At 36.4% G+C, this 23,516-nt stretch overlaps 1 protein-coding gene across 1 annotated transcript in view; it reads left to right on the forward strand.

The window, feature by feature from the left end:
* The first annotated feature begins 1,912 nt into the window (after positions 1–1,912).
* Positions 1,913–23,516, forward strand: part of IL23R (interleukin 23 receptor) — a 55,002-nt gene continuing 33,398 nt past the window's right edge. The window contains exons 1-5 of the mRNA XM_019646776.1: positions 1,913–2,070; positions 3,154–3,255; positions 4,162–4,458; positions 11,092–11,215; positions 19,981–20,141. Coding sequence (XP_019502321.1) covers positions 3,186–3,255; positions 4,162–4,458; positions 11,092–11,215; positions 19,981–20,141 — 652 coding nt within the window. The 5' untranslated portion in view covers positions 1,913–2,070; positions 3,154–3,185. The remainder of the gene's footprint in view (positions 2,071–3,153; positions 3,256–4,161; positions 4,459–11,091; positions 11,216–19,980; positions 20,142–23,516) is intronic.

The raw sequence follows: 23,516 nt of genomic DNA on the forward strand, positions 1-23,516 counted from the left end.
AATGCCCTCTCCTTTATTTACTGTTTTGATTCACTACCATCTCATTCCCCCCTCCATTTCTTTTCTGAAAATGTTCTCAGGGAAGACTGACTATTATCAAAATCCAACACTCCCTTTTAGTTCTTATACTTAACCTCTGACCATGTGACACTGACCACACACTCCTTATATCTCTTCTTGTCTTTTGGGTCAACATTTTCTGGTTCTGACTACTCACTCTGAGTTCTCTTATTCTAATCTTAGTTTTAATACTATCAACATGCTGAAATCTTCCAAATTTAGATCTCCAGCTCAAACTTTTCTCCCAAGATTACCAATGTCTACAACAGCCCATCAGACAGGTCTCTCTGAATATGCAGTGCGCCCCTCCCGATCAACATGCCCAGAAACAAATTCATCACTTCCACACCATCACTCCTTCTTTTTTGTGTGTGCTCGCTCAACGTCATTATCTACTGAGTCAGCAAAAATAGCCACCAGAGTCATTCTTCATGTCCTGAATCCTTAATCTCTCACACTGGTTGACGATTGCACAATACCAGGGGGGGGGGTCACCATTTATTTATTGCTCACAACAGCCTGTCCAAACTGCTTCCACACAGCTCTCAATTCTATTTTGCTTTAGGTCCTCATCAGCTTTTGATTTTCAATAGCCTCCTAACTGGGCTTTTCATCTTCAATCAATTCTCTACACTATAATTAGAATTATCTTTCTGAAATCTATTCTGATTATGTTATTTTTCCACTAACAATCTTTGCTACCTCTTGATTGACATCAAAATGAAGGTTAAACTATTTAGCAGGAATACAAATCCCATTACATTCTGTCATTGACCTAACTTTCCAGCTCAAATCCTATTCCCCTCAGCCCAAAGAAACACTTGCCAGTCACAAAATATCTATATTATCAGAACATTCTGTTCTTGGTGAAATGTTTTTCCACACCCTCTCCTTCACAGGTTGGAAAATTGTTACAAATCATTAAAACCCAGCTGACAGTCATTTCTTCTGTGTGGTCTTTAAAAACAATCTTATTTGTCTATTCCAGTGGTTCTTAACCCTGCCTGCTCATTATAATCACCTGGGGTGTCTTTTTAAAACGATTGAAGGCCAGCCTCTACCCCCAGAAATTTGAATTTCCTTGTCTAGAATGAATCTGAGCATAGGAGTGTTTTAAATGTTCCTCCACAGTATTCTAGTGTGCTTAGGTACTAAAGATATAAAGATGAAAAAGACATACTGTCTTTTCTGACTTTAAGAAGTTTCCTATAGAGGAAACAAGTTAATTAATTGTCATTTTCAATAGAAAGGAGTATATAAAGTGAAACGATACACATGTAGGACATATAGAGGAGGCAGGAAGAAAATGTATGCCAGGAAAGGCTCACAGTGATGCCTGCTATAACTCAACCAAATATTTGATCATTTTTTTATTTGCTTGTAGAATCCTACTAAACCGTGAACAATAGTTTTCAGCAATTAATTTATAATTTAACCATTGTAAACAACACAACAAAGGAGCTGTTCTGTAATCAATCACCATATGCATTTACTGCCCAGAACAATACTTGGCACATAGTAGATACTCAAAAATACTTGTAAAATACATTAGTGGTCAGCAGTAGCCTTTAAACTTTTTTTTTCTTCAGACAACTTTATAATTAATGTCAATGGTGGTTGCAAATTAAAATTAAGCATCATATTTTTCGTGTCAAAGATTTTTGACAGATAAAGCATGTTATGTGTCCTACTTCTTGGTTGATGAGACAGGTAATTTAAAATTAAGCTGAGGGGGAAAAAAAAAAGGACTGACAAAGCAGTTCACATTCAGTAATCTGGGTTTTTCCAACTAGTGACATAAGAGCCAGTCATTTTGAATTGGACAGTTGAGTTCCTCTTCAAGAATCAGCAATGTAGGTCAGAGCTGTGCAGACATTTCCATTTGCCTCGCAGCTGAAAATCTGAAGTGAACATCGACAGGCAGGCAGTGGGGAAAGAAGACATGATGCAGGCCACGAAGGTAGCAGCCTGGCTCTGAAGTGGAATTATGTGCTTCAAACAGATTGAAAGGTAAAGAAAAAAAATGATCATTCAAATATTTAAAAACAGCTGTATTTCCTTTTGCAAATACATGCGCAGCATTATTTTCACTTATACTTTCTTGTGATATTTCATACAGTGGTTACTGATGAAAGTTGAATCTATAATGTTATCTGACATCGTATCACTTTAAATAATGACACTGTGTATATTCTATTAGGTGAGTAGTTAACTTCTACTAGGAACATTTTAGGGATTGTTTTGCCTATTATTGATACAGAGGAGACCTACTATTGTTAATGAATTATGAAAGGGGTTCCTATATTCATGAGTCATGAGAACCCCAGTTTTTAAAAATATTATCAGATACTTTACACTATTTAATGAGTCGTGAATTTCGTTTTGTTGTTTTACATGAAAAGTTCAGATTTTATTAAACAAATAAAAATAAGTGAATAATGTTGATTATTAAATGACTGACTTACTAATAATGTAAGAAACTGACTAACTAAATAAAGTAACTCCATTTGTAAACTAATGGAAATATTATTTGGAATTTTTATAATGTGTTTCTTTTGAACTCACTACAGATAATTGGCTTTCTGTATGTTTAATGGGTGATAACACAAATGCCTTTGCCTCATTGCATCTTTCTTCATTTTGAATGCCTTTTCTCTGGAAATTCTGAAATTTTTGGTTTTACCAAAGTTTTACTTATCAAAGGCTGATATTTCTGGAGCTTGATAGGTGCATAATCTGGTCAGAAGAGAAATTCATCATCAGGAGTTAGAGCGAAAAAAGATTTCTGATGAGAGAGACTAGATTAGGAGGAGTGGTATTATATCAAGAGTAAAAATGTTCTACTAAGGTAATTCATAGTGACTTTTGAAGGGTATAAAATTTTATTCTTTTGTTTTACTCCTCAACCTCTATTATATCTCCTCACACAACAGTGACTTTTCTTTACTTTTTCTTTCCTTCCTTCCTTCCTTCCTTCCTAATCAAAGGTTCTCATTAAAGACAATAGCTTAGGAAAAAATTGTAATGCCTTTTATTATTGTGTTGTATTTTATTAAAATATTAAAATTTAAACTTTTTTTGTACTTTTTCTAGAGGGGAACAAAGAACTTGTCCTGCTTTCAGGCATGAATCAGGTCACAATTCAATGGGATGTGATAATAGCTCTTCACATATTCTTCAATTGGTGTCATGGAGGTACAGTATTTTGAATACCTACTGCTATCTTTTGTTCAAATAAAGTATTGAGTGTTTATCATTTTCAAGGCATTATTCTAGAATCTCTGAAGAATAAAAAATTATTATATTGGGAGAAATTACATGCACATAAAAATTGTATGGAATAAAATGTAAAAGTCCAACCTCCCTCCTAATGCAGGTTCCTTCTTCAAGCATCCCTAATGGACAAGACTTTAACTCATATATAAACATTTCCACATAAGAGTTTATTACTTTGAGTTGGCATCTTTCAACAATTACAAATATTACATGATAACCCATTGAATGTTTGAATTTAAATCAATTCCACAAACCATTTTTTTGCTGGCTACTCTGTGTTAGGCACTGTGCTGAGTCTTATGACAGACATAAGCATCTTGGAGGAATCCAGGAAGGGATTTGTCAGAGGTTCAGGAAGGGCAGCTATTGCCATGTGGGAGTTTCCATTGAACACAATGATAGTTTGGGTAGGTGGCAGCGATTCATTTACTGGGAGGCAAGCAGCACCAAAGCAGGGTTCTAGACCTTGAAGAAAACTTTGCTGATGATGCAAGTTACTGAGAGTAGTGACAAGCTCAAAACTGTGTTCTATAGGTTGGGACACCATCATATTAGAGACATAGAAGTACCTTCATCATCAGAACTAGAATCCCTGCAGCAGGATATTGGACATTTTCAGAGTCAGTCCAACACTATCCAAGACAATTTAGGAGAAATAAGGCACCGGCTACTTTCTACAACTTCTTGAAAGTTGGAAATCATAAGTAGGACTTCTGTTTAAAATCATTTAGGTAATATAAATGAATAAATTTTAAATGCAATAACATATTCTTCTGAATCTCCTGTTTTACATGGGATTTATTATTTTAATCTACTTATTTCCAGGAATTACAAATATAAACTGCTCTGGACGCCTCTGGGTAGAACCAGCCACAATTTTTACGATGGGTATGAATATCTCTATATATTGCCAAGCAGCAATTAAGAACTGTCAACCAAGAAAACTTTATTTTTATAAAAATCGTGTCAAAGAAAGGTTTCAAATCACAAGGATTAATAAGACAACAGCTCGGCTTTGGTATGACAACTTTCTGGAACCCCGTGCCTCTATGTATTGCACTGCTGAATGTCCTGGATATTTTCAAGAGACACTGATATGTGGAAAAGACATTTCTTCTGGATGTAAGTGTTGGGGTGTATTACAATTATCTTGTAATAAGAAATTTGTATACAAGTAGAGGCAAATTGTTACAGTTCACTTCATATATTAGTCTAATACAGGAGTTGCAAACTTAAAGGTCTCCAGGGGCCAGATCAGTGAAAAATATGAGTTAAGGAAGCTGGTGGGATTTGTGCAGAGAGGGAAGCACTTATATGGTCTATTGGGGACAGCTACCTCCCAGTTATAGCATTTATGAGGGTCCAATATTCCTAGGTCTTTTGACTTTTCAAAAGAAGACAGAAATATGAATTTTTATTGTGAACTCTACAAATTTTAAAATGTTCCACTGCATTAAAAAAAAAAACCAAAAAAACAGAAAAACAATTTTCAACACTTGCCTGGTCAGATACAACATACATGAGAGCCTCAGGTTTTAAATGTTGCTCTTTTCGACTATTTTTCATTTGTTTGTTTTTCTTCCAAACTAACATCATCAACCTTGAAGGAGACTCCACTGTGAAATTCTAAGGTTAAGATTTAGGGAGAAAAACAGTTGCAAAACTAGCTTTGTGTTCCTGCTATACTCCTTAGCAACTGCATGACCTTAGGTGAGTTGCTTAATAATCTGAGCCTCAATTTCATACCTGTAAAATAAGGCAAATTGTATTGATTGTGGTAAGCACTCAATTTTAATAATTTATTTTAAAGCATATTATATGCTTGAAAGTACAATGCCAATATGCCTAAATCCTTAAAAATGCATTTTTTGGATAAAACATGGAACATTCTGATACAATTCCCTGCTTCTAATCCCACTGCCCCAACTGTGAATCATTGTGTTTATTCATGTGATTAAGAAAAAATGTATCAAGTTAATCTTAAAAATGTTTGCTAAATTCAACGTGTGTTCACAGTATTCTGAAGATTTTTAAGTTAGAGTAATATGGGCTGATTTATATAATTATAGACTTAATTCTTGGTTTTACTACTATGAAGAATAGATCAACAGGTTCAGCACTGTTTTAGACCATATATTCATTCTCTAGGGCATCTGGGCCCATTTTTAGTGAAAGATAGAGGGTTTGGAGTCTTTGCCATGCTCCCTTCTTCCATGTTTTTGAGAATCAAATCTGAATTCTTCCTCACCTGCAGACCTTACCTAGCAAGAGCCAGACCACCTGGCCCCTAGAGCAGATGCCTGAAAACCGGAAGGTTTCTTTGTTCCAAAATAAGGCCATTGTCCTACTTAACTTTGGGCATCTGATCTTGCACGATTTTCAAAAGACAGAAGAAATATGCAAGGTAGCAGAGGTGAACTGAGGAAGAAAAATAAGTAGTAGAAAAGAAAGTAGTGAGTTTTGGAGTCAAAGAATAAGGTTGGCAAATGTATGCCTTAAACGGATAATAACATGCTAAACTTGCCCCAAATTGTGGGAATTGAAACCACAGGCATCTTATCTGATGTATCAGGACTCCTTATCTTGTCCACATCCTCAGGAAATGTAAATAACCCTTAATGCTGCAATGCTTTAGTATTTACTTTTGGGGCATGGGGGTGTGGGGGTGTTGAGATAATATACAATTTCTTTGGAGGGCAAAAAAGCAACTTCCACACTTATGAAGAAAGGTTAATTTTAAATTTAAACTAGAGGAAGAAAGGAGGCAAAAGAAATATGGCCTCCTTCCCTGTGTTGAAGTTTGCGTGACAGGTGACTACCAACAGCTTTCCATGGTTGGCTAAGGGCCTCTGTCCCCAAACACAATCACCAGGTGATGGTTAGGGTCAAGGAATGGCCTTTGCCTCCCTTCTAGAGCCACATAACAGAAACACTTATTCTCTGCAAATGGCTACTTAGAAAGAACATCACTCTTTACATTATTTACTGTGTGAGTTGTAACTTCTTACATAGACCTCTGGTTATGACTGTGAAATTGTGACAGTGAGGTAAAAATTTGCTCAAACTCCTAGGTTCAAGAACCCAGTGTTCTTGGGTTCTGCATTCTTAGCGAACAAAACTTCCTATTTAAGTAGGTCAAAAAAAAAAAAAAGGGTTTTGAGGGTTTTTGTGGTACTCTAGAAATCACATTGCTTTCACTGGATCACTTTGATCACAGGATATTTGTCCTCTAAGCTTTACTATGTCAATTTATCGTTACTGTTTAAAAAAAATAATTATGTATATATTTTTAGACTGGAGACAAGTCATAAAAGACAGGGCGAAGATAAATAAGTCATAGCTTTCCCCGAAAAGATATCCAAATATATTTAAAATGTTCTGAACTTTAATGTGCCATGTGTGACATACAAACTATTATTATCACAATTTTCATTTTTAGCAATGATTTTAAACGCTTGTTAGATTCCTAACTGTGATTAATGAACACTGATTATGGGAAGTTTGTTCTATCAGAATAACTCCAAGCATGGAATAAAACACTATTAGATGTCTTTGAGCATTTTAAATCACCAAATTAAAATAAATCCTATATGGCACAGTCCTATTTCCACTTAATCATTTATTTAAAAGTGTAAATATCTTTGACTAAAACTTTAACCATCTTTGATCTTTACTTGTCTCAATGAAAGCAGACTTGTTAACCAATGAAAGCCCTCAATATTCATCTTTAACATTCCTATTAAGTATTATTATTGGAACAATTAGGCTCATCCGTGCTCTCCTTGGGTAAGAAATTAAAGAGTGATTTTTGCCAGAATCATTGGATCTCTCTTCACTTTAAGTCTTCTTATTATCATTTTATTAATCAAGCCAATCAATTCATGAAATACACTCTACTGAGAGATTGCTATACACCAAAAATGTGTTAAATGCTAGAAATTCAAAGAAGAGGGAATCACAGACTCTGTCTTCAAGAAGCTCTCAGTAGAAAATGATCCTTGGCTAGACTCTGAATTAATAAGAAACCTGGCCTGTGATTAATGAGTGACCCAATAATAGGGGAGGGGAAAACTTAAGCCTCGTTCTTGTATATTTCAGGGTATTCTCTAGTATCTGGTTGTACAGCAGGTGTTTATCCTTGGACATTGTATGACCGGGCAATGAAATCTAACAACAATCTGGTGTTACTCTCATAACCATACTCATATTCCCATCTTTACATAGCTTCACATTAATTTTATAAATATTGAGTTTATTTGCATGTGTGTATATAATCTATTTGATCTTTCACAAAGTTAATTAACCACCAAACATTTCTAACACTGAGCATTTATTTTATATAGAATGCTATGGAATAATATATTCCAAAAGATTGACAGTTGTCTTTCATGATGGCTAAATCAACGATGTTCTCTATCTGAAAACAGAGGGGAAAAAATTATTTCAACACGAATCACTGTAATCATTGAGGGACTATAACTCAATCAATATTCAAAATGAATTAAATTCATGTTTCCATAGCAACCTGCTTTAAGGTGCAAATAAAATTTAAAGATTTCTTTACCCTACTGGCTTCCCGTTTTTCCATATTGCAGCTTAATGCTACAACTCACCAAAATGTTTCAAAGTGCTTTAGTGTATTCTTACTGTTTGAAATCATTTTTAATTATAAAATCAAATTACACTTAATGTATAAAGTGTTAAAAAAAATTTGGACCAGCAAAAAGAAATATCCATAATCTCTATAATTCCATAATCTCACCACTAACAGAATCCCTCTTTAATAATTTGGAATATGTCTTTCAAGTTTCAGTCTCTCCCCCCCCCCTCTCTCTCTCTCTCTCTCATCTCTCACATGAGACCACTATACTAATTACACACAGTCTGCTTTTTTCATTTTATCATATGGCCATTACTTACTTACTAAACTAATTAAACGTATTTCTAGTGCCTTTCAAAAGGCCAGATATTTAAATTGTATTCTACAACTTTGTTTTAGGATGTATTTTAGGAGTGTATTATAGTTTATTTAACCTTATTTTAGGGTATTAAGTCTGTTTCAATTTTTTTTTCATTATTATGAACAATACTTTAAGAGGCACATCTTTTCAGCAAATATTTTTGTATATCTATGAACATTTCATTAAGGATGCATTCCTAGATGTAAATTTGCTGGGTTGCAAGATATTACTCCAGCTTTTAAAGATGGTGATATGTAAAGTGTTATCCATAAAGGTTGTACCAATTTGCACTCCCACCAGAAGTGTGCTAGAGGATTTTCATGAGTCCATTCCATCACTGTGGATTTCCATTTTTCAAAATCCTTGCCAATTTGATAACTCTACATGATATCTATTATTGTTTCAATTTGCAACGAGGGTAAATTTTTTCATACATTTATTTCTTATTTTACAAGTGATATTCTTGGTAGGTGATTTACATGTGAAGAGCAGGAGTATATTTCGATTTAAGATAAATCTTTGGGTATAACTTCAGGTGCACAAATGTCTGCACTTTTATTTTTTATGAGTTCCCATTCTTCCATTTGTCCGGTCATTCTCTGAGCAGTCTGGTTTCTCAGATAGGATTGCACTTGTAGACACATGCTGAGAGAGTACACCTAAAAAGGAAGTATATGATCAGCCCTCAATATTTCCGTACTTCTTTTTTGATCTTGATCTTGGTAATTCATTATTAGATGATGTGACTGAAAATTCCAGGTGCTGTTCCATAGTTGTTGAGGTTTCATAGGCTTCATAGGCCCCAAGGGCTCAAACAATGTCATCAGAACTCTCTGATCTTTTCCCATCTCTTGGGTTTTGTTTTCCCCTGTGTTGGCTTCATTCTTAAATAGACTGTTTCACTATGACAGCAAGATGACCACCTGCAACTCACAGCTCAAACTGAGATAGCAATTTCAGGGGGTGCCTCTTTTACAATGGTTCCTGAAAAAGTCCCTTGGAGAATTCTGATTGGTTCATCTTGAGTCATGTGTTCTTCATTCCCAAGGGAAATACTCAATTAGTCAGCCTAGGCCAAGGGCACACTTCTGTGTGGAACCTAGTGATTGACAGACAGCCCTTGGGGCAGAGGGAGAGAGAGGATGAGGTTAGGAGTGAGTGAGATGTCAGTTCTGAAAAGGGAAAGGTGCTAGCAGACAAAAACCAACAATGTTCTCCATAACATGGCCACTCAGAAAAAGTGCTGAAGGAGGTGTGGAGAAGGGAGAAAGAGAGAACTTTGCAATAGAATTTTGTTATTACCAAAATTTTTAAAAATCCTTTTGTTTTTCACTATGGTAAAATAGACACAGCATAAAATGTACCATTTAACCATTCTTAAGTGTACAGTTTTGTGGCATTAAGTACATTCACACTGCTGTGCAGCCATCACCATCGATCCATCTCTAGAACTCCTTTCATCTTGCAAAACTGAAACTCTGTATCCATTAAATAACAATTCCTGTCCTCCTTACTCTCACCCCCAACCTCTCAACCAGCATTCTACTTTCTGTCTGTATGAGTTAGACTATTCTAGATACCTCATATAAGTGAAATCATACAGTATTTGTCCTTTTGTGTCTGACTTATTTTACCTACCAGAATGTCTTCAAGGTTCATCTGTGTCATAGCATATGTCACAATTTCCTTTCTTTTTAAGTCTTGAATAATACTCCATTGTAAATATGAACATAAACTTTTTTTTTTAAAGATTTTTATTGGGTAATTGGGGGGATGGGAACAGTGCTGGGGAATTAGGGGAAGGGGAACAGACAAGTTGTTGTCGTTTTGTTCTTCAGTCTAGTTGTGGAGGACGTTGCTTCACTGGCCCAAGTTGGCACCATCATTGCGCTCTTCCCGGGCGAGGCAGATCAGTCGCCGGCTTCTGGACGGCCGCTCACTGCGGCTGCTGGCTACATACGGTAGCCCATGGCAACCCACTGCCACAGGGACTGCAGCCTATGCCGTCGCCAGCAACTCACAGCAGCCCAGCTCCAGGTTGAGCTGTTTTTCAGCATCTTAGCTGTAGAGGGCAGTGTCACTCATATGTAGGATCCGAACCGGGGCCCTCTGGCATCCCAAGCGAGTTCTTAACCATTGCGCCACTCGGCCGGCCCTGAACATAAACTTTTAAAGTGAGTAGTGGAATAGGTGCCAGAGCAGAAGATAATTCCAGAGTAGCAGAAAAACACTTTGGAGAACACTTTCACAGGAGCCAAAAGGCACAGAGGTTTCAAGAAAGGAGAGACCAAAACACTAAGTGCTGCAGAGGTCAAGGTCAATACTGACTGCATATTGTTGATTAGGAAGTCATTAACTACCCTAGCAACAGTGGTTTTGGTGGAATTGTGGGGACAAATCTTGATTGTTTGGGGTTGAAGGAGAAATGAGAGATGAAGAAAAAGGCCAATATGATGGATTCTTTAAAAAAAAAAAGTTTAGTGGTTAAGTAAAGGAGAAAGATACAGTGGAAGGTGAGGGGGGGAAATTTGGGGAGAGGGGGATTTTTTTTTTGAATGGAAGGAACTTGATTATATTAGTAACCCCAAAAGAGCGGAGAATATAGTAAAATATACAAGAGGATCAGTGTTTGATGGCAGAGTGAGTTGTAAGATGAGGTGGTAGGGATGGAATGAGAAATGCTGAGGGGAGATGGACCCGTTTTTCCAGATAAAATGGAAAGTTTATCAACTAACTACTTCATAAAGATCTCTGTGTTTCTGTGGTGGCTCCTAAGTGATACATTTTGTTGCAGATCCACCGGATGTCCCTGACAAGGTAACCTGTGTCATTTATGAATATTCAGGCAACATGACTTGTACCTGGAATGCCGGAAAGCCCACCTACATTGACACAAAGTATGTGGTGTATGTGAAGAGGTAGGTCCCTCCCTCGGCACAGTAACATGAGCAACTCCAAGGCAGTTCAGCCAGTGCTCTACCTCCAACAAGGATCCAAGCAGCCAGCCTCCAACATTAACTGCACACTCCCCAATTCCCTAACTATGATCAGTGAAGCTACCAAATCCTTTTGGGGCCACCAATATTTTCACCCCATAGTTCAAGGTGTTCGATAATCTTTCCCTTTTAGGCATTGGTAGGGAACTAGGGGCAGGGGCCTAATGGTGATACAGCACCACATAGCTGTAGAAGGACCTTTCCTTTAAATCCCAGAGCTATCCTCCTTCGAGGGTTTAGGAAATTTACTTGATCTCTCCAACTTGCATTCTCTTTACTTTAAAGTAGGCCTAAAAAAGAGCCTACTGCACAGGTTTGTTCTAATCATTTAAGTGGAAGTTGGCTTTTAAAGTGTGCATCATAGTGCCAGGTCCATAGTTAGCACTACATTCATGAAAGCTATTTTTATTAATAATGACGCCCAAAATTAGAATTTGGTGTCTATATAGGCTGACCAACTTTCCTGGTTTGGTTGAGTCCAAGGGAGTTCCCGGAACATAGTTTTAAGACTCAAAGTAATAATTGAATGAAAGTAATCACTTTCTACTTAGAGTAGAGGAGGGCTTTGTAGAAATGATCTTTTGTTATGCTCCAACAATACCCAAGCTACAGGAGCCAAGACAACCATGCAGCCAAAATCTCTTAAGCTTTATGCTTAAAGATAAGTGGTTGATCATATCATAGTATGAAGTTATATTACTTCATGCTAAATTAAATTGGGGGGAAAGTATGTTTAACTTCAACTATTCAGAAACTGCAAAATAGGCAAAGGTTCCATTCCTTAATCTATATAGTTCAAAACTTTCCATGTTACATTTAAACTGTATCTGTGTATGTAACAGTCTATTTTGGACTCCTCTGCTAGTGTTAAAGATGGAAATAAAACTATTAATCTGAAACAAGTTGTGAGCAAACTGGGATAAGCTGATTACCCTATTGATGTTTCTTCTGTGTATTTATTTATTTTTAATTTTTCAATTAGAGTTTTTCATTCAATATTATATTAGTTTCAGGTGTACAGCACAGTGGTTAGACATTTATACAACTTATGGGGCCGGCTGAGTGGCTCAGTTGGTTAAGCGCTCACTTAAGAGTTTGAGCTCTGAGCAACAGCAGTTCAATTCCCAGCCTGAGCTGAGCAGCTGCTGAGCTGTCAACCAGTGGCAGGATAGTTCTGCTAAAAAAAAAAAAAAAATATATATATATATATATATATATATATATATATATATAAAACTTATGAAGTGATCCCCCTGATTAAGTCTATACTACCCACCTGACACCATACATAGTTATTATAATATTATTGACTATATTCCCTAACCTGATGTTGCATCCCATGACTATTCTGTAACTGCCAATTTGTGCTTCTTAATCCCTTCACCTTTTCATTCAGCCCCCCAACCCCACTCTTATCTGGCAACCACCAGTTTATTCTCTGTATCTATGAGTTTGCTTCTGTTTTGTTTATTTATTTTATTTTTTAGATTCCACATATAAGTGAAATCATATGGTATTTGTCTTTCTTTCTTTGACTTATTTCCTTAGCATAATACCTTCTAGGTCCATTCATATTGGGGCTTTATTTTTATCAGGCCATGGTCATAGGTAGTACAGAGCTGACATGATAATTAAATGACTTTCCAAGGACCCAGGCTATTTCCACCTTTCTCCTCTGTAATCTTAAGCATTGGCTTTAGTCCTCAGATGCTATACCTCCAGGCTTCTCATCCAAGTGCATTATAGATGGAGCTTAGTACTTTTATCCAACATTATCTGCCATAGTTAGCTGTGTGATCTGGGAAAAATTAATTAGCTTTGCTGAGCCTCAGCCTCCTGTGAAATGAGAGTAAGTAATACCATACTAGGTTGTTATAAAACTTATAAGAAAGCAAATTATAGGAAATGGTTTGCATATAGGAAATGCTTAATATGTTAAGAACAAAAAGACAATGTTAAAGTATTATGGTGACACTCAAGGCTGACTCCCTAGGCTTATTTGATTTGTTCTATCTTTAAAACCTGACTGATTTGGGTAAAAAGATTAATGTAAAGCCATTTTAAAAATGATCACTTATAGGATATTATAAACAATTTTATTTATGTTATTTTCAAGTAATATAGTAATTTTGGACAGATTACTAGAAAGAGATGTTAAATATGCTCTAATCAGTAACAGTAATTTTCTAGCTGTTGTACATATGTCAATAGTAAATTCACTCATTTATTCAAACTAGAATGTAAACTCAATGTGGGCAGTAATTTTTGTTTGTTTTGTTCAATGCTGTATTGCTTGAGCTTAGAATGCCTGGAATATAGTAAGTGCTCAATAAATATTTGTTAAGTGATTACTCAAGAAATAGACATTTCCTGCATTTTATCTTCACAGTCTAGTTAAATAATGAAAGGTAATATATATTAAAATTTTTTTCACTGTTTTTCCTGAAATCCAACAGTAAATTATAGCCCAAATCAGACAAACCTAACCCAAAATCTGAATTAATGGAATACAGATTAATGGGATCTTATCATATTTTAAAGAGGGCATGAAAGGTTAACATAAAAAATGAATGCTCTTCTCTAACATATTCAAAGAATGAGCCCCTATAAGCACAGATAAACATCTATTCATCTTACAATTAAAAACACACCCAGGAATTGAAAAAAATTAGAGAAGAGAACGTGAGTTTTTCTAACTAGTGAAAAGGTCTTTCCTCCAAGAAAAAAGCTGACTTATAATAATAAATTTTGTGGTTGAGGTAGTAAGTATCAGGTTTAAAAAGACTCTTTTATTTAGATCCTGGGTTCTTCATGTATTTTCCCCTTTGGTAGATAGGTAGAGCTCAGCACTTGCAAGGTTTCACTTCCAACTCATATGGTTCTATTTTCCAGTAAAATCACGTAGACTGACAGGCATTGTACCTCAGACCTCCCACTTGTTTCACTAATGGCAGAAGGGTAGAGTTCCCTCTATGGTAGCATAGGGGCCACCAGGGTTTCCTTCTGATGTTGGCTTGAAGTTATGAAGCAGGGGAATTATGTCAGCATTACTTCAAGAACTATCTTTCTCCCCAGTACCTTTCTCCCCAGTACCCACCAGCAGAGCTGCATGTCCATTTACATACCCTCCTGTGCCCTCCTGTATTCTTACGAATTATGCTAATAAGCAATTACCTACTGTTATCTCAATACCCTCAACATCTTCCTGTAAATATATTCTTTCTTTATCTTGGAAGCTCTTATAATATCTGGCACAGTGCCTTCTGTTCAATAAATACTTGTTAAATGAAAATGAATGAATGATGGTGGCCCTTCATTCCATTCTAGTCAAGTCAACTTAGCAAATATTTATGTAGCATTTTGTCTTCTTGGCACCATTTTAAACTCTAGAGATTACAAAAAACAATAGACACCATCTCTGTGCATGAAAAGCTCATAAATTTTTTAGAGTAACACCAAGTGACATCTCTTCTGAACTGCAGCTACCATGTATCTAGCATCTTACTCAATATTTCCTCTTAGAAATCCAAAAGGTAACTCAAAGTTAACATTTGCAAAATCAAACACCCAGTTTCCTCTCCCAAGACTTGCATTCCCCTTGCCAGTAAATGGCAACTCTGTCCTTTGCACTATTCAGGTCAAAATCACTGGCGCCCTCCTGGATTCTTTTCTACAAATGATTAGCAAAACCTACGGGATCCCTAGCTTTAAAATGTGACCCCTTTTCACTACCTACATAGTAATCCTGGTCCAAGCCACATCATCTCTCTTCTGAGTTAGCGTAAAAACTTCCTGCCTGGTGACCTAGCCTCCACTTTTGCCCTATTAGTTATTCACAAGTAGCCAGAGTAATTCTTTTCACAGGCACATCAAATCATGTCTCTCCTCTGCTCAAAATCGCCTATTTCACTCAGAGTCAAAACCAGAGTCCTTCAGTGGCCCTGTGAGACCTTACAATGCCTTCTACATGTCTCCCGCCTCCATAACCCTCTGATCTCTTCTCTAATCCCTTTCTATCTCCCTTACTCGAACACGCCTCACCGATCTCCTTACTATTCTTTGAATGGGACAAGCAAGGTCCTGACTCAGGGCCTTTGCAAGGGCCTAGAAGGCTCTTCGTCCAGTCGCCACTTGACTTGATTATTTGCGGCTCTAATGTCACCTTCTCAGATTGGCCTTTCCCACCTCCCTAAAACATAAAATCTCCCCTACCCTTACTTCTAGCACTTCCTAAGCCCTTTTTGGTGTTTCTTCTGAACATGTATCACCACAGGACATACTATATATATTTATTTGTTTCTACCAGAATGTACGCTCCACGAAGGTTGGGACTTTATCTGTTTTGTTCATTGTTGTAGCCCCAGTGTCTGAAGTAGTGCTGGGAGCATGGTGGGTATTAAGTAAATATTGTTGAATGAGTGATTAATAAATGGAAGACACTATTCACCATTATTACCATAAATTGGCAGTGTTTATTGAAAATCTCTTAACTAGAGTAAGATGCCCAGGGAACTTCAGAGAATATATAAATCATGCTGACTTCCTTCAACAAATAATCTGTTGTATATGAATTAGCACATAAAAATAGAAATAAGAAATTCAAAAACTTTGTAATTTACAGTTTTATGTAAAAATATTCCCAATGTACAGTTAGTCATTATTATTGGATTCTTCACCTAAAATAGTGCTTTGTGGTCTAGGTGCTAATGAAAGGGTAGGCTTTAAAAGCACAATTAAATTACCTACTGAGTACAGTTAATGTTGGTTTGAGAATACATTTTCATTTTGACTTGTGGTCTCATTATGTGCGGTAAAAGAATTACCCACAAATCAATTAAAAATATGTATGTGGTTTTCTCTAACTGGAAAATATTCAAAGGTGCCCTACTTACACATAGTTGCCATTTCCACATTTTAATTCTTACTTAGCATGAGGTTAACATACCTTTTAACAAATTCTCTGCTAATTTATGTTCCACATTATTTCAGAAAAAATATAAGGCAACTATGTCAATGCTTGAATTTAATGGCATGATTTAGCTTCAGACACAAGCAATATAAAATTTCACCTGCTTCAGTTTTTAAAGTTTCATTTTTATTTTTTAGCATGTGTAAAAGTCACATGTCATAAATACCTTTTAATTCATAATAATGATTGTTTTTTAATAAGTCCTTTGTTATGTGTGAAGCCACCTGCTCCGTGCTTTCTTATCTCATTTACTCATTGATTTCATTTACTCATGATAACAACGAAGTTATTATTTCTGTTTTACAGATAAATAAACTGAAGTACATAGAGGTTAAGTAACTGGCTCCAAGTCCTGCAATTTATCAAGGGGCAGAGCTGGAGTCTGAACCTCAGCGTAGCTCTAAAACCTAAGCCTGTGCTTTTCATCCCCATGATTTGTCCTTCTTGTCCTCATGGTGTTCATAATGATCCCCCTGCTGGCGAGAGGAAAAAGGCAGCCCCGGAAAACATGCACTGAGAGTTACAAACCTGAGCTGAACTAGAGTAGCTGCTGCTATCTGCATGCTATGTACCCCCCTTCACCTTCTACCCACCCACCCCTTCAGCTTTAGAGAGATTTCTTAATTGCCTGTCGAGATAGTGGCAATAAGTTTAAAAAATAAAAATATAATTTTCTGTAGTATTTTTATTTATAAGTGCATTTATTACTTGGTAGTGTAAGGCTGCTTCCTTGTTTCCTCCCTGAAGTTCTGTGTCTTAGCAAGCATGTCACTCTGGATTCCAACAAATCTAAGCAGCTGGCAAGTTATAATCCTGGCTGGAGAAATTCAGGAGTTGCTGCATAGACACAGAGTTATAACAGGACCTGAAGGGGAACCCTAGGGATAAAATGCCAGTGATTTTTAAACTTGTTTCTTCCCCACAAAGCCTATCAAGTCAGTCCCCTAGGACAGAGCAGTTGATGATATTAGATAAAGAAATTAGGCCGGTGTTTGCCTCAGCAGCACAAATACTGTAATTGTAACCATGCAGAGAAGATGGACATGACCCCTGATCAAAGAGATCATGCAAATTTGTGAAGCATTCAATTTGTTAAATATAAGAACGTAGACTATCTATATCAAGTTAGTTTTCACAATGCAATACAATCTACAAGCAATATACCAAACAAATAATATAGAGGTAGAACCTAGACCATGACCACAGCTATCAAAACAGGAAGGAAATATAAGAAAATAATATTTTTAAAAATGCTTCACCTTCTCTGGTTGGCTCTTAAGGGTGATGGAGAGAAAGTTGTTAAAAATGGCAAACTGATGATCAGATAGGGCAGTGTGCTATTGACAATAGTGGTGTAACTGGCAAGAAGTACTGATCTGCACAGAAGGGTAATTCAGTTGGACATGTGCTTTAATTCTGGTCTCAGGCTACGTTCAAATGCAGCTCCCAGTGAGATATGTGGGTGTCATATGTGTGGAACAGCGATCGAAGCTGGGAAGATGAGTTAGCCAAGGGAAAGAACTATGGGAAAAACAAGTCCCAAGGGCTGACCCTCAATGTGGTGGGGTCAGAGGAGTAGGAAGGGGAACCCAGGTGGAAGGTTGAGGAGGGAAGATGTCACTAAGCAGCTGTGAAAAAGAAATGTAGGATCTCTCCCTCAGAAAATACGACAGGGCCCGGTTGCCAAGGGAAGGAAGAGTTTAAGTAATTAAGAGGAACAGGTGTTAAAAAGAGGATTCAGAGGACTCACCTTGGGAAGGACGCCATTTTAGAAGAGTAGTTTCATGGGAAAAGTGAAGCTAGAAATCACAAGGGCTTAAAGGACACGTTGAAATGGTAACTTGGATGGAGTAACCAAGGATGCAGGACAGCTGACTGAGAAGCTTAAGAAAAGGAAGTTGAAAGAGTTTGTAGTTCAAGGGGTTCAAGAAATGTAAACTTAGTGAAGTCCAGCAAAAACAGTCATGTTACAAGTGGATCTGTTTATAGATAATGGTGTCTAAGAGCCTGGGGGAGAGGGGTCCTATATATATCTCTGCATATTTTCCTTATGCGTTCTAAACCCACTGAGTGAAACCAGAGGCAGCCCCTAAAATATAAAAATATTTAAATTTTAATTAATTTGAAATATTTACTTAATTTTAAATATTTTCTACTGATGAAGCTTGATAATGGAGAGCATGACATTGGTATGTGGCAAAAGTAGACTTTCTATTACTATAATAATCTTCCCAGAATAAGCAGATTTATTGCCCTCACGCTCAATCATAGCCAGCACTGGACAGCTGCAGGTCCCCACATGGGGGTCTCACTCTTCTAAATCTTACAGCATATTGGAAGGGCAGGCTAGAACAGGTCATCTCTCTGGTCTTCTGACTCCGAGGAAAAAAGAAAGAGGAAGGGTTCATGAGGTTCACATGACCTGTTCTTCTTGAGCAGAATCACCCCCGCTTTCAAAATGAAAGAGTGAGAAAGAGGCAGGGCAAGAGAAGGGAGGTTTAAGGCCAGTCTCTCTACACAGAAACCAGAAAATAAGGGAAGAAACATTCCCCAGTACTTTCCTCTCCACTTCTCCCAACCCCTGCCCCCCGTAAAATACTGTGGAGTAGAAAATTTTTAAGACTCAAAAGAGAAGCTCAAACTTTTTGTTCAAAGACAATGTCAATCAATAAAACTTTACATTTTAGCCTTAACAGATAAGATTTGAAAGTTTACCAAGTTTAATTGGCAGATTAGAGATCCTTAATCATTCAATTATAAAAACTGAGATAAATATAATTTGAAGTCATAATGTAATAGCTCTCTCTATCTCTCATTCCAAACGGGGTGTCTCCCCTCTGTCTTCTCCATCCTCTTCAGCAGCAAGTGACTTCCTTCCCCTCATCCAATCAGCCACCAGGTCCAGTCAGTTTTAGTTTCAAAATCCATAGAAAGTCTTTTTGACCTGGTCTGCCCTACTTCAAGTTATTTCTTGCACTTTCATGCTCCAGAGTATTGAACTTGCTGAACTTTCTCAAAAATGGCATGTCATTTCATTTGTTTCAGAACATGCTGTTTTTTTTCTACCTGGAAGTTTAGTCTTCCCCTACTCTCACTCCATCTTTACCCCCACCCCGCTCTTACCCCTCACTCTATATCTGGTAGAAATGTCTGACTCAAAGCCCTTGTACTGAACCCCTAAGCAATCCTCTTACCAGAGTATGCTCATTTATTTCAAGCTGTGTCTACAGCTGACTTATTCAATAGGCAGAGTAGTGCCCAGGGCCCACAATACTTTCAGGAGTCCACAAAAATGTTTAATTTCATTTAAGATCAGAAGCAAAAAATGAATTGTTAAATCAAAGGAAATGTTTTAATATGTAATACTAATATATTTGCTTTTATAACAACAGTTGTAACACATTATCTATAAAAACATATGTATGCGTATATATGTAAACATAAACACACCCACACACATATGTACTATTTTATTTTCTTAATAGAAGAAGGAGTTTATAAAGATAAAATTGCTTAGTGCCATGGAAGTCATACTGTGGCCCTAGATAGTTTTGACATTCTTTTATAAAATTCTCAAAATAAAATCAAGTTTGATTCATTTTCCAGTAAATGTTGTATTCTGAAAGCAGGCTAAAAAGGTAACATCAAAAAAATTGAGGAATAATTAACTCAAGCCAAACATAACTGGTGATTATAATCTTTTTTTTTTCTTTTTAAGTTTAGAGACAGAAGAAGAACAACAATTTCTCACCTCAAGTTATATTAACATCTCCATTGATTCACTACAAGGAGGCAAGATGTATTTGGTTTGGGTCCAAGCTTCAAATGTACTAGGCATGGAGAAGTCAAAACAACTGCAAATTCATCTGGATGATATAGGTAAAGAATAATAAATTTTATACTATCTTTATAAATAAACAACTAATTCATGCTGATCTACTCAAATAAAGTCTAGATCTGAAAGGAGTTCCCGAAAGTTCCTGTAGATCATGATAAAACAAACAAACAAACAAACAAAAAACACAAGAATTACCCATAATTTCTACATGGATGTATGTGTTTTTAAAAATATTTACTGATAACTTTTTATGTTCAGGCATTGTTCGAAGGGCTAGGGGGAGTAAGATAGACAAGGTACCTGCTGCCCTAAATATCTTGCAATCTACCAGAGAAGATGGAAAGAAATAAGGATTTGAATAAAGTGCTATAAGTCTTATGCTATGAAAAGTACAGCATACTAAAGAATTCTTCTGTATACACTATTGTGGAAGTTATGTTTTTGTTTTCATTTTGAAAAGTTTTACAAAATACATAGAAAATTGTAGAGAATTATGTAGACATCTCTATATTTACCAGCCAAATTTAACAAATGTTAACATTTTTTTCTTCAGATATTTTTAGGCCTTGCCTTTTTAACTTACAATATAGAATAAATATTTCTATTAGTTTAATCTACAATCTCATTTTTAATAAATGTCTTTAACTAGTCACTTATCATTGGATATTTAGACTGTTCAAATTTTCACCATTATAAACTATACTGTCATGAACAATCTTTTGGCTAAAGTTTTGCTTGTAGTTGGTCTTTTCCTTAAGATATATTACAAAAGTAATCAAGCCTTTTACAATTTGAGCCTTTTGCAACTACATCCCAGCTCTAAAGCCAGAGTTCGGCCACAGAATACCAAGTGTGAATCACTCTCTGTTGAGAGGTACTTTTGCCAATTATTCCTGTTTTTATCACAGTAGTCCCTTATCCATGGTTCCACTTTATGTGATTTCAGTTATGCTTGGTCAACCGTGGTCCAAAAATATTAAGTGGAAAATTCCAAAATTAAAAAATTCATAAGTTTTAAATTGTATGCTGTTCTGAGTAGTGTGATGAAATCTCCAGCCATCCTGTTACACCTGGATTGTGACTCATCCCTTTGTCCCGTTTCCACCTGTTATGTAATAAGCTACCTACCCATTAGTCACTTAGTAGCCATCTTGGTTATCAGGTCTACTGTAGCAGTACCACAGTGCTTATGTTCGAGTAACCCTGATTTTACTTAATAATGGCCCCAAAGAATAAGAGTAGTGATGCTAGCAATTTGGATATACCAAAGAGGAGCCATAACATGCTTCCTTTAAGTGACAAGGTGAGTACAATACAATAAGATGTTATGAGAGAGAGAGAGAGAGAGAGAGAGAGAGAGAGAGAGAGAGAGAGAGAGAGAGCACATCTACATAACTTTTATTACAGTATATTGTTATAATGGCTCTATTTTATTATTAGTTTTTGTTGTTAATCTCTTACTGTACCTAATTATAAATTAAACTTTACCATAGATATGTGTGTACAGAAAAAAACATAGTATACACAGGGTTCAGTACTACCCATGGTTTCAGGAATCCACTGGTGGTTTTGGTACCTATCTCCCACAGATAAGAGGGGAGTACTGTGTTAAGGATGATCTCAGCAAGCTAACATTCATGCAGCACGTTCTTCAGTGCTAACTGCTATTACATGCGTTATCTTATGTAACCCTCACAACAACCTTATTTTGTAGAAGACATTATAATGTGTACATGAGGAAACCAAGGTTAAGGGGTATTAAGAAATTTGGGATTGCAGAACTAGGGAGCCTCTAATTCCAACATCCTCAACTCCTATCCTCAGTTTTTATTTAAAAGCACATTGCAATGTGTCTGACAACTTTCCTGCTGACTAATGATCTAGGGATGTGATGTCTTCTTTGGGGATACAACATGGGTATCTTTTGGAGATCACTAGGGTCTTTGACTGGAACTAATATTGCGACTTCTGCCTTGGCTAAACTCAACTATCTCCACTAACAGGATAGGTCTAAAAATCTGTCCTTATGCTCTGAATATTAGATTTGGAAACAAACACTGCTGACTATGGTGATGAAAAATCACTCCATTGTATTGTATATTATTGGAGTTATCATTCTTTTGACTATGATCTACACAATTCTGTAAATTTATATTTGTAGGTAGGATTCCACAATATGCCTTTTTCTTAAAACAGATTCCCTTCAATGGATTCATGATGTTTAAAGGCTAGCATGTCCAGTATCACTTTGGCAATGTCAGTTTTAGGAACTAAATTATTATTAGTAACATTACCCTTATTATTATCATTGTGATTTTTTTATGATCTTAATATTATCTCACCCATTTATTGAACACCTACTGTGTCCCAGACAACATGCATATCACATTAAATTCTGGAAACAGCCCCTAATGGTACTGTGCCTATTTTACAGATGAAGAAAATAATTTGCTCAAGGTCACATAGCTAGCAAAGAGAACAGCTCGAACAGACTACACATTCAAGTACATGTTATATAACATATATTTATTTGAAAAAAGTAATCTCATAAATCTGAAGGCGTAGCTCTCTACTGCACTGACTTGCTCCATTCTAAGACTGTGTTAAACCTGACTTTACTGTGATCTGCATTTCTCATAAGACTAAACAGACTTTTGGTTCCTCCCCAGAATATTTCTTTCTGCAATGGGGTCTCAGAATGCTTGTGCTGCTAGACCACTGTCAGGCCAAACTTAGAGATGAGAGACAGGAGGGTTGTGAATGATTTACAGCCTTGAGGGTGCTTAAGTGGTTCAAGTGGTTTTAGAACCCCCACAGGGACCCACTTCCCTGACTCTAGGAATCTCTGAATACTGATTCTTATTACAAGAAGCTTATACTAGCTAAAGGAAGTCAACTATGACATTCAGATGATAAAACTGCAGTATAGGAAGCTCTTTAATTAGACGAATTCTGCTACTACTACTTCCAGCCTATGCTAGTAAGTTTAGCCCAAGGATTCTATTCTAAGACTGTGCGACTAGAGAGCAAATCTTTAATATTTATATTTCTCTATAAATCATATACCTGTGCACATAATTTTAGATAATAGCTATTGAAAATAAAACAATAATTTTCCCAAAGAATGTTTTATACATTTAGAATAAATGAAAAGAAAACGAACTCATAAGAATATTAAACTACAACAGTGGTCCCTAAAAAACACATATAAAAGCTCTTGAGTTCTTCGTTAAATAACACATGTAGCAAACTCATAGGTTTTTATTATTCTAATCATGCATATAGGAGAAATGGAAAGTGCCAATGATTTTATTCTGTTCGGGCAGAACAAACTTTAAATAAGCAAGTGTGAACTCTCAAGTATTGGGTTGTCGGAAAAGTCATGACACATGTTTGCAACAGATGGCGCTAGTTCA

Source organism: Hipposideros armiger, unplaced genomic scaffold (genome assembly GCF_001890085.2).
Source record: "Hipposideros armiger isolate ML-2016 unplaced genomic scaffold, ASM189008v1 scaffold_106, whole genome shotgun sequence".
NCBI classification, from domain to species: Eukaryota; Metazoa; Chordata; class Mammalia; order Chiroptera; family Hipposideridae; genus Hipposideros; species Hipposideros armiger.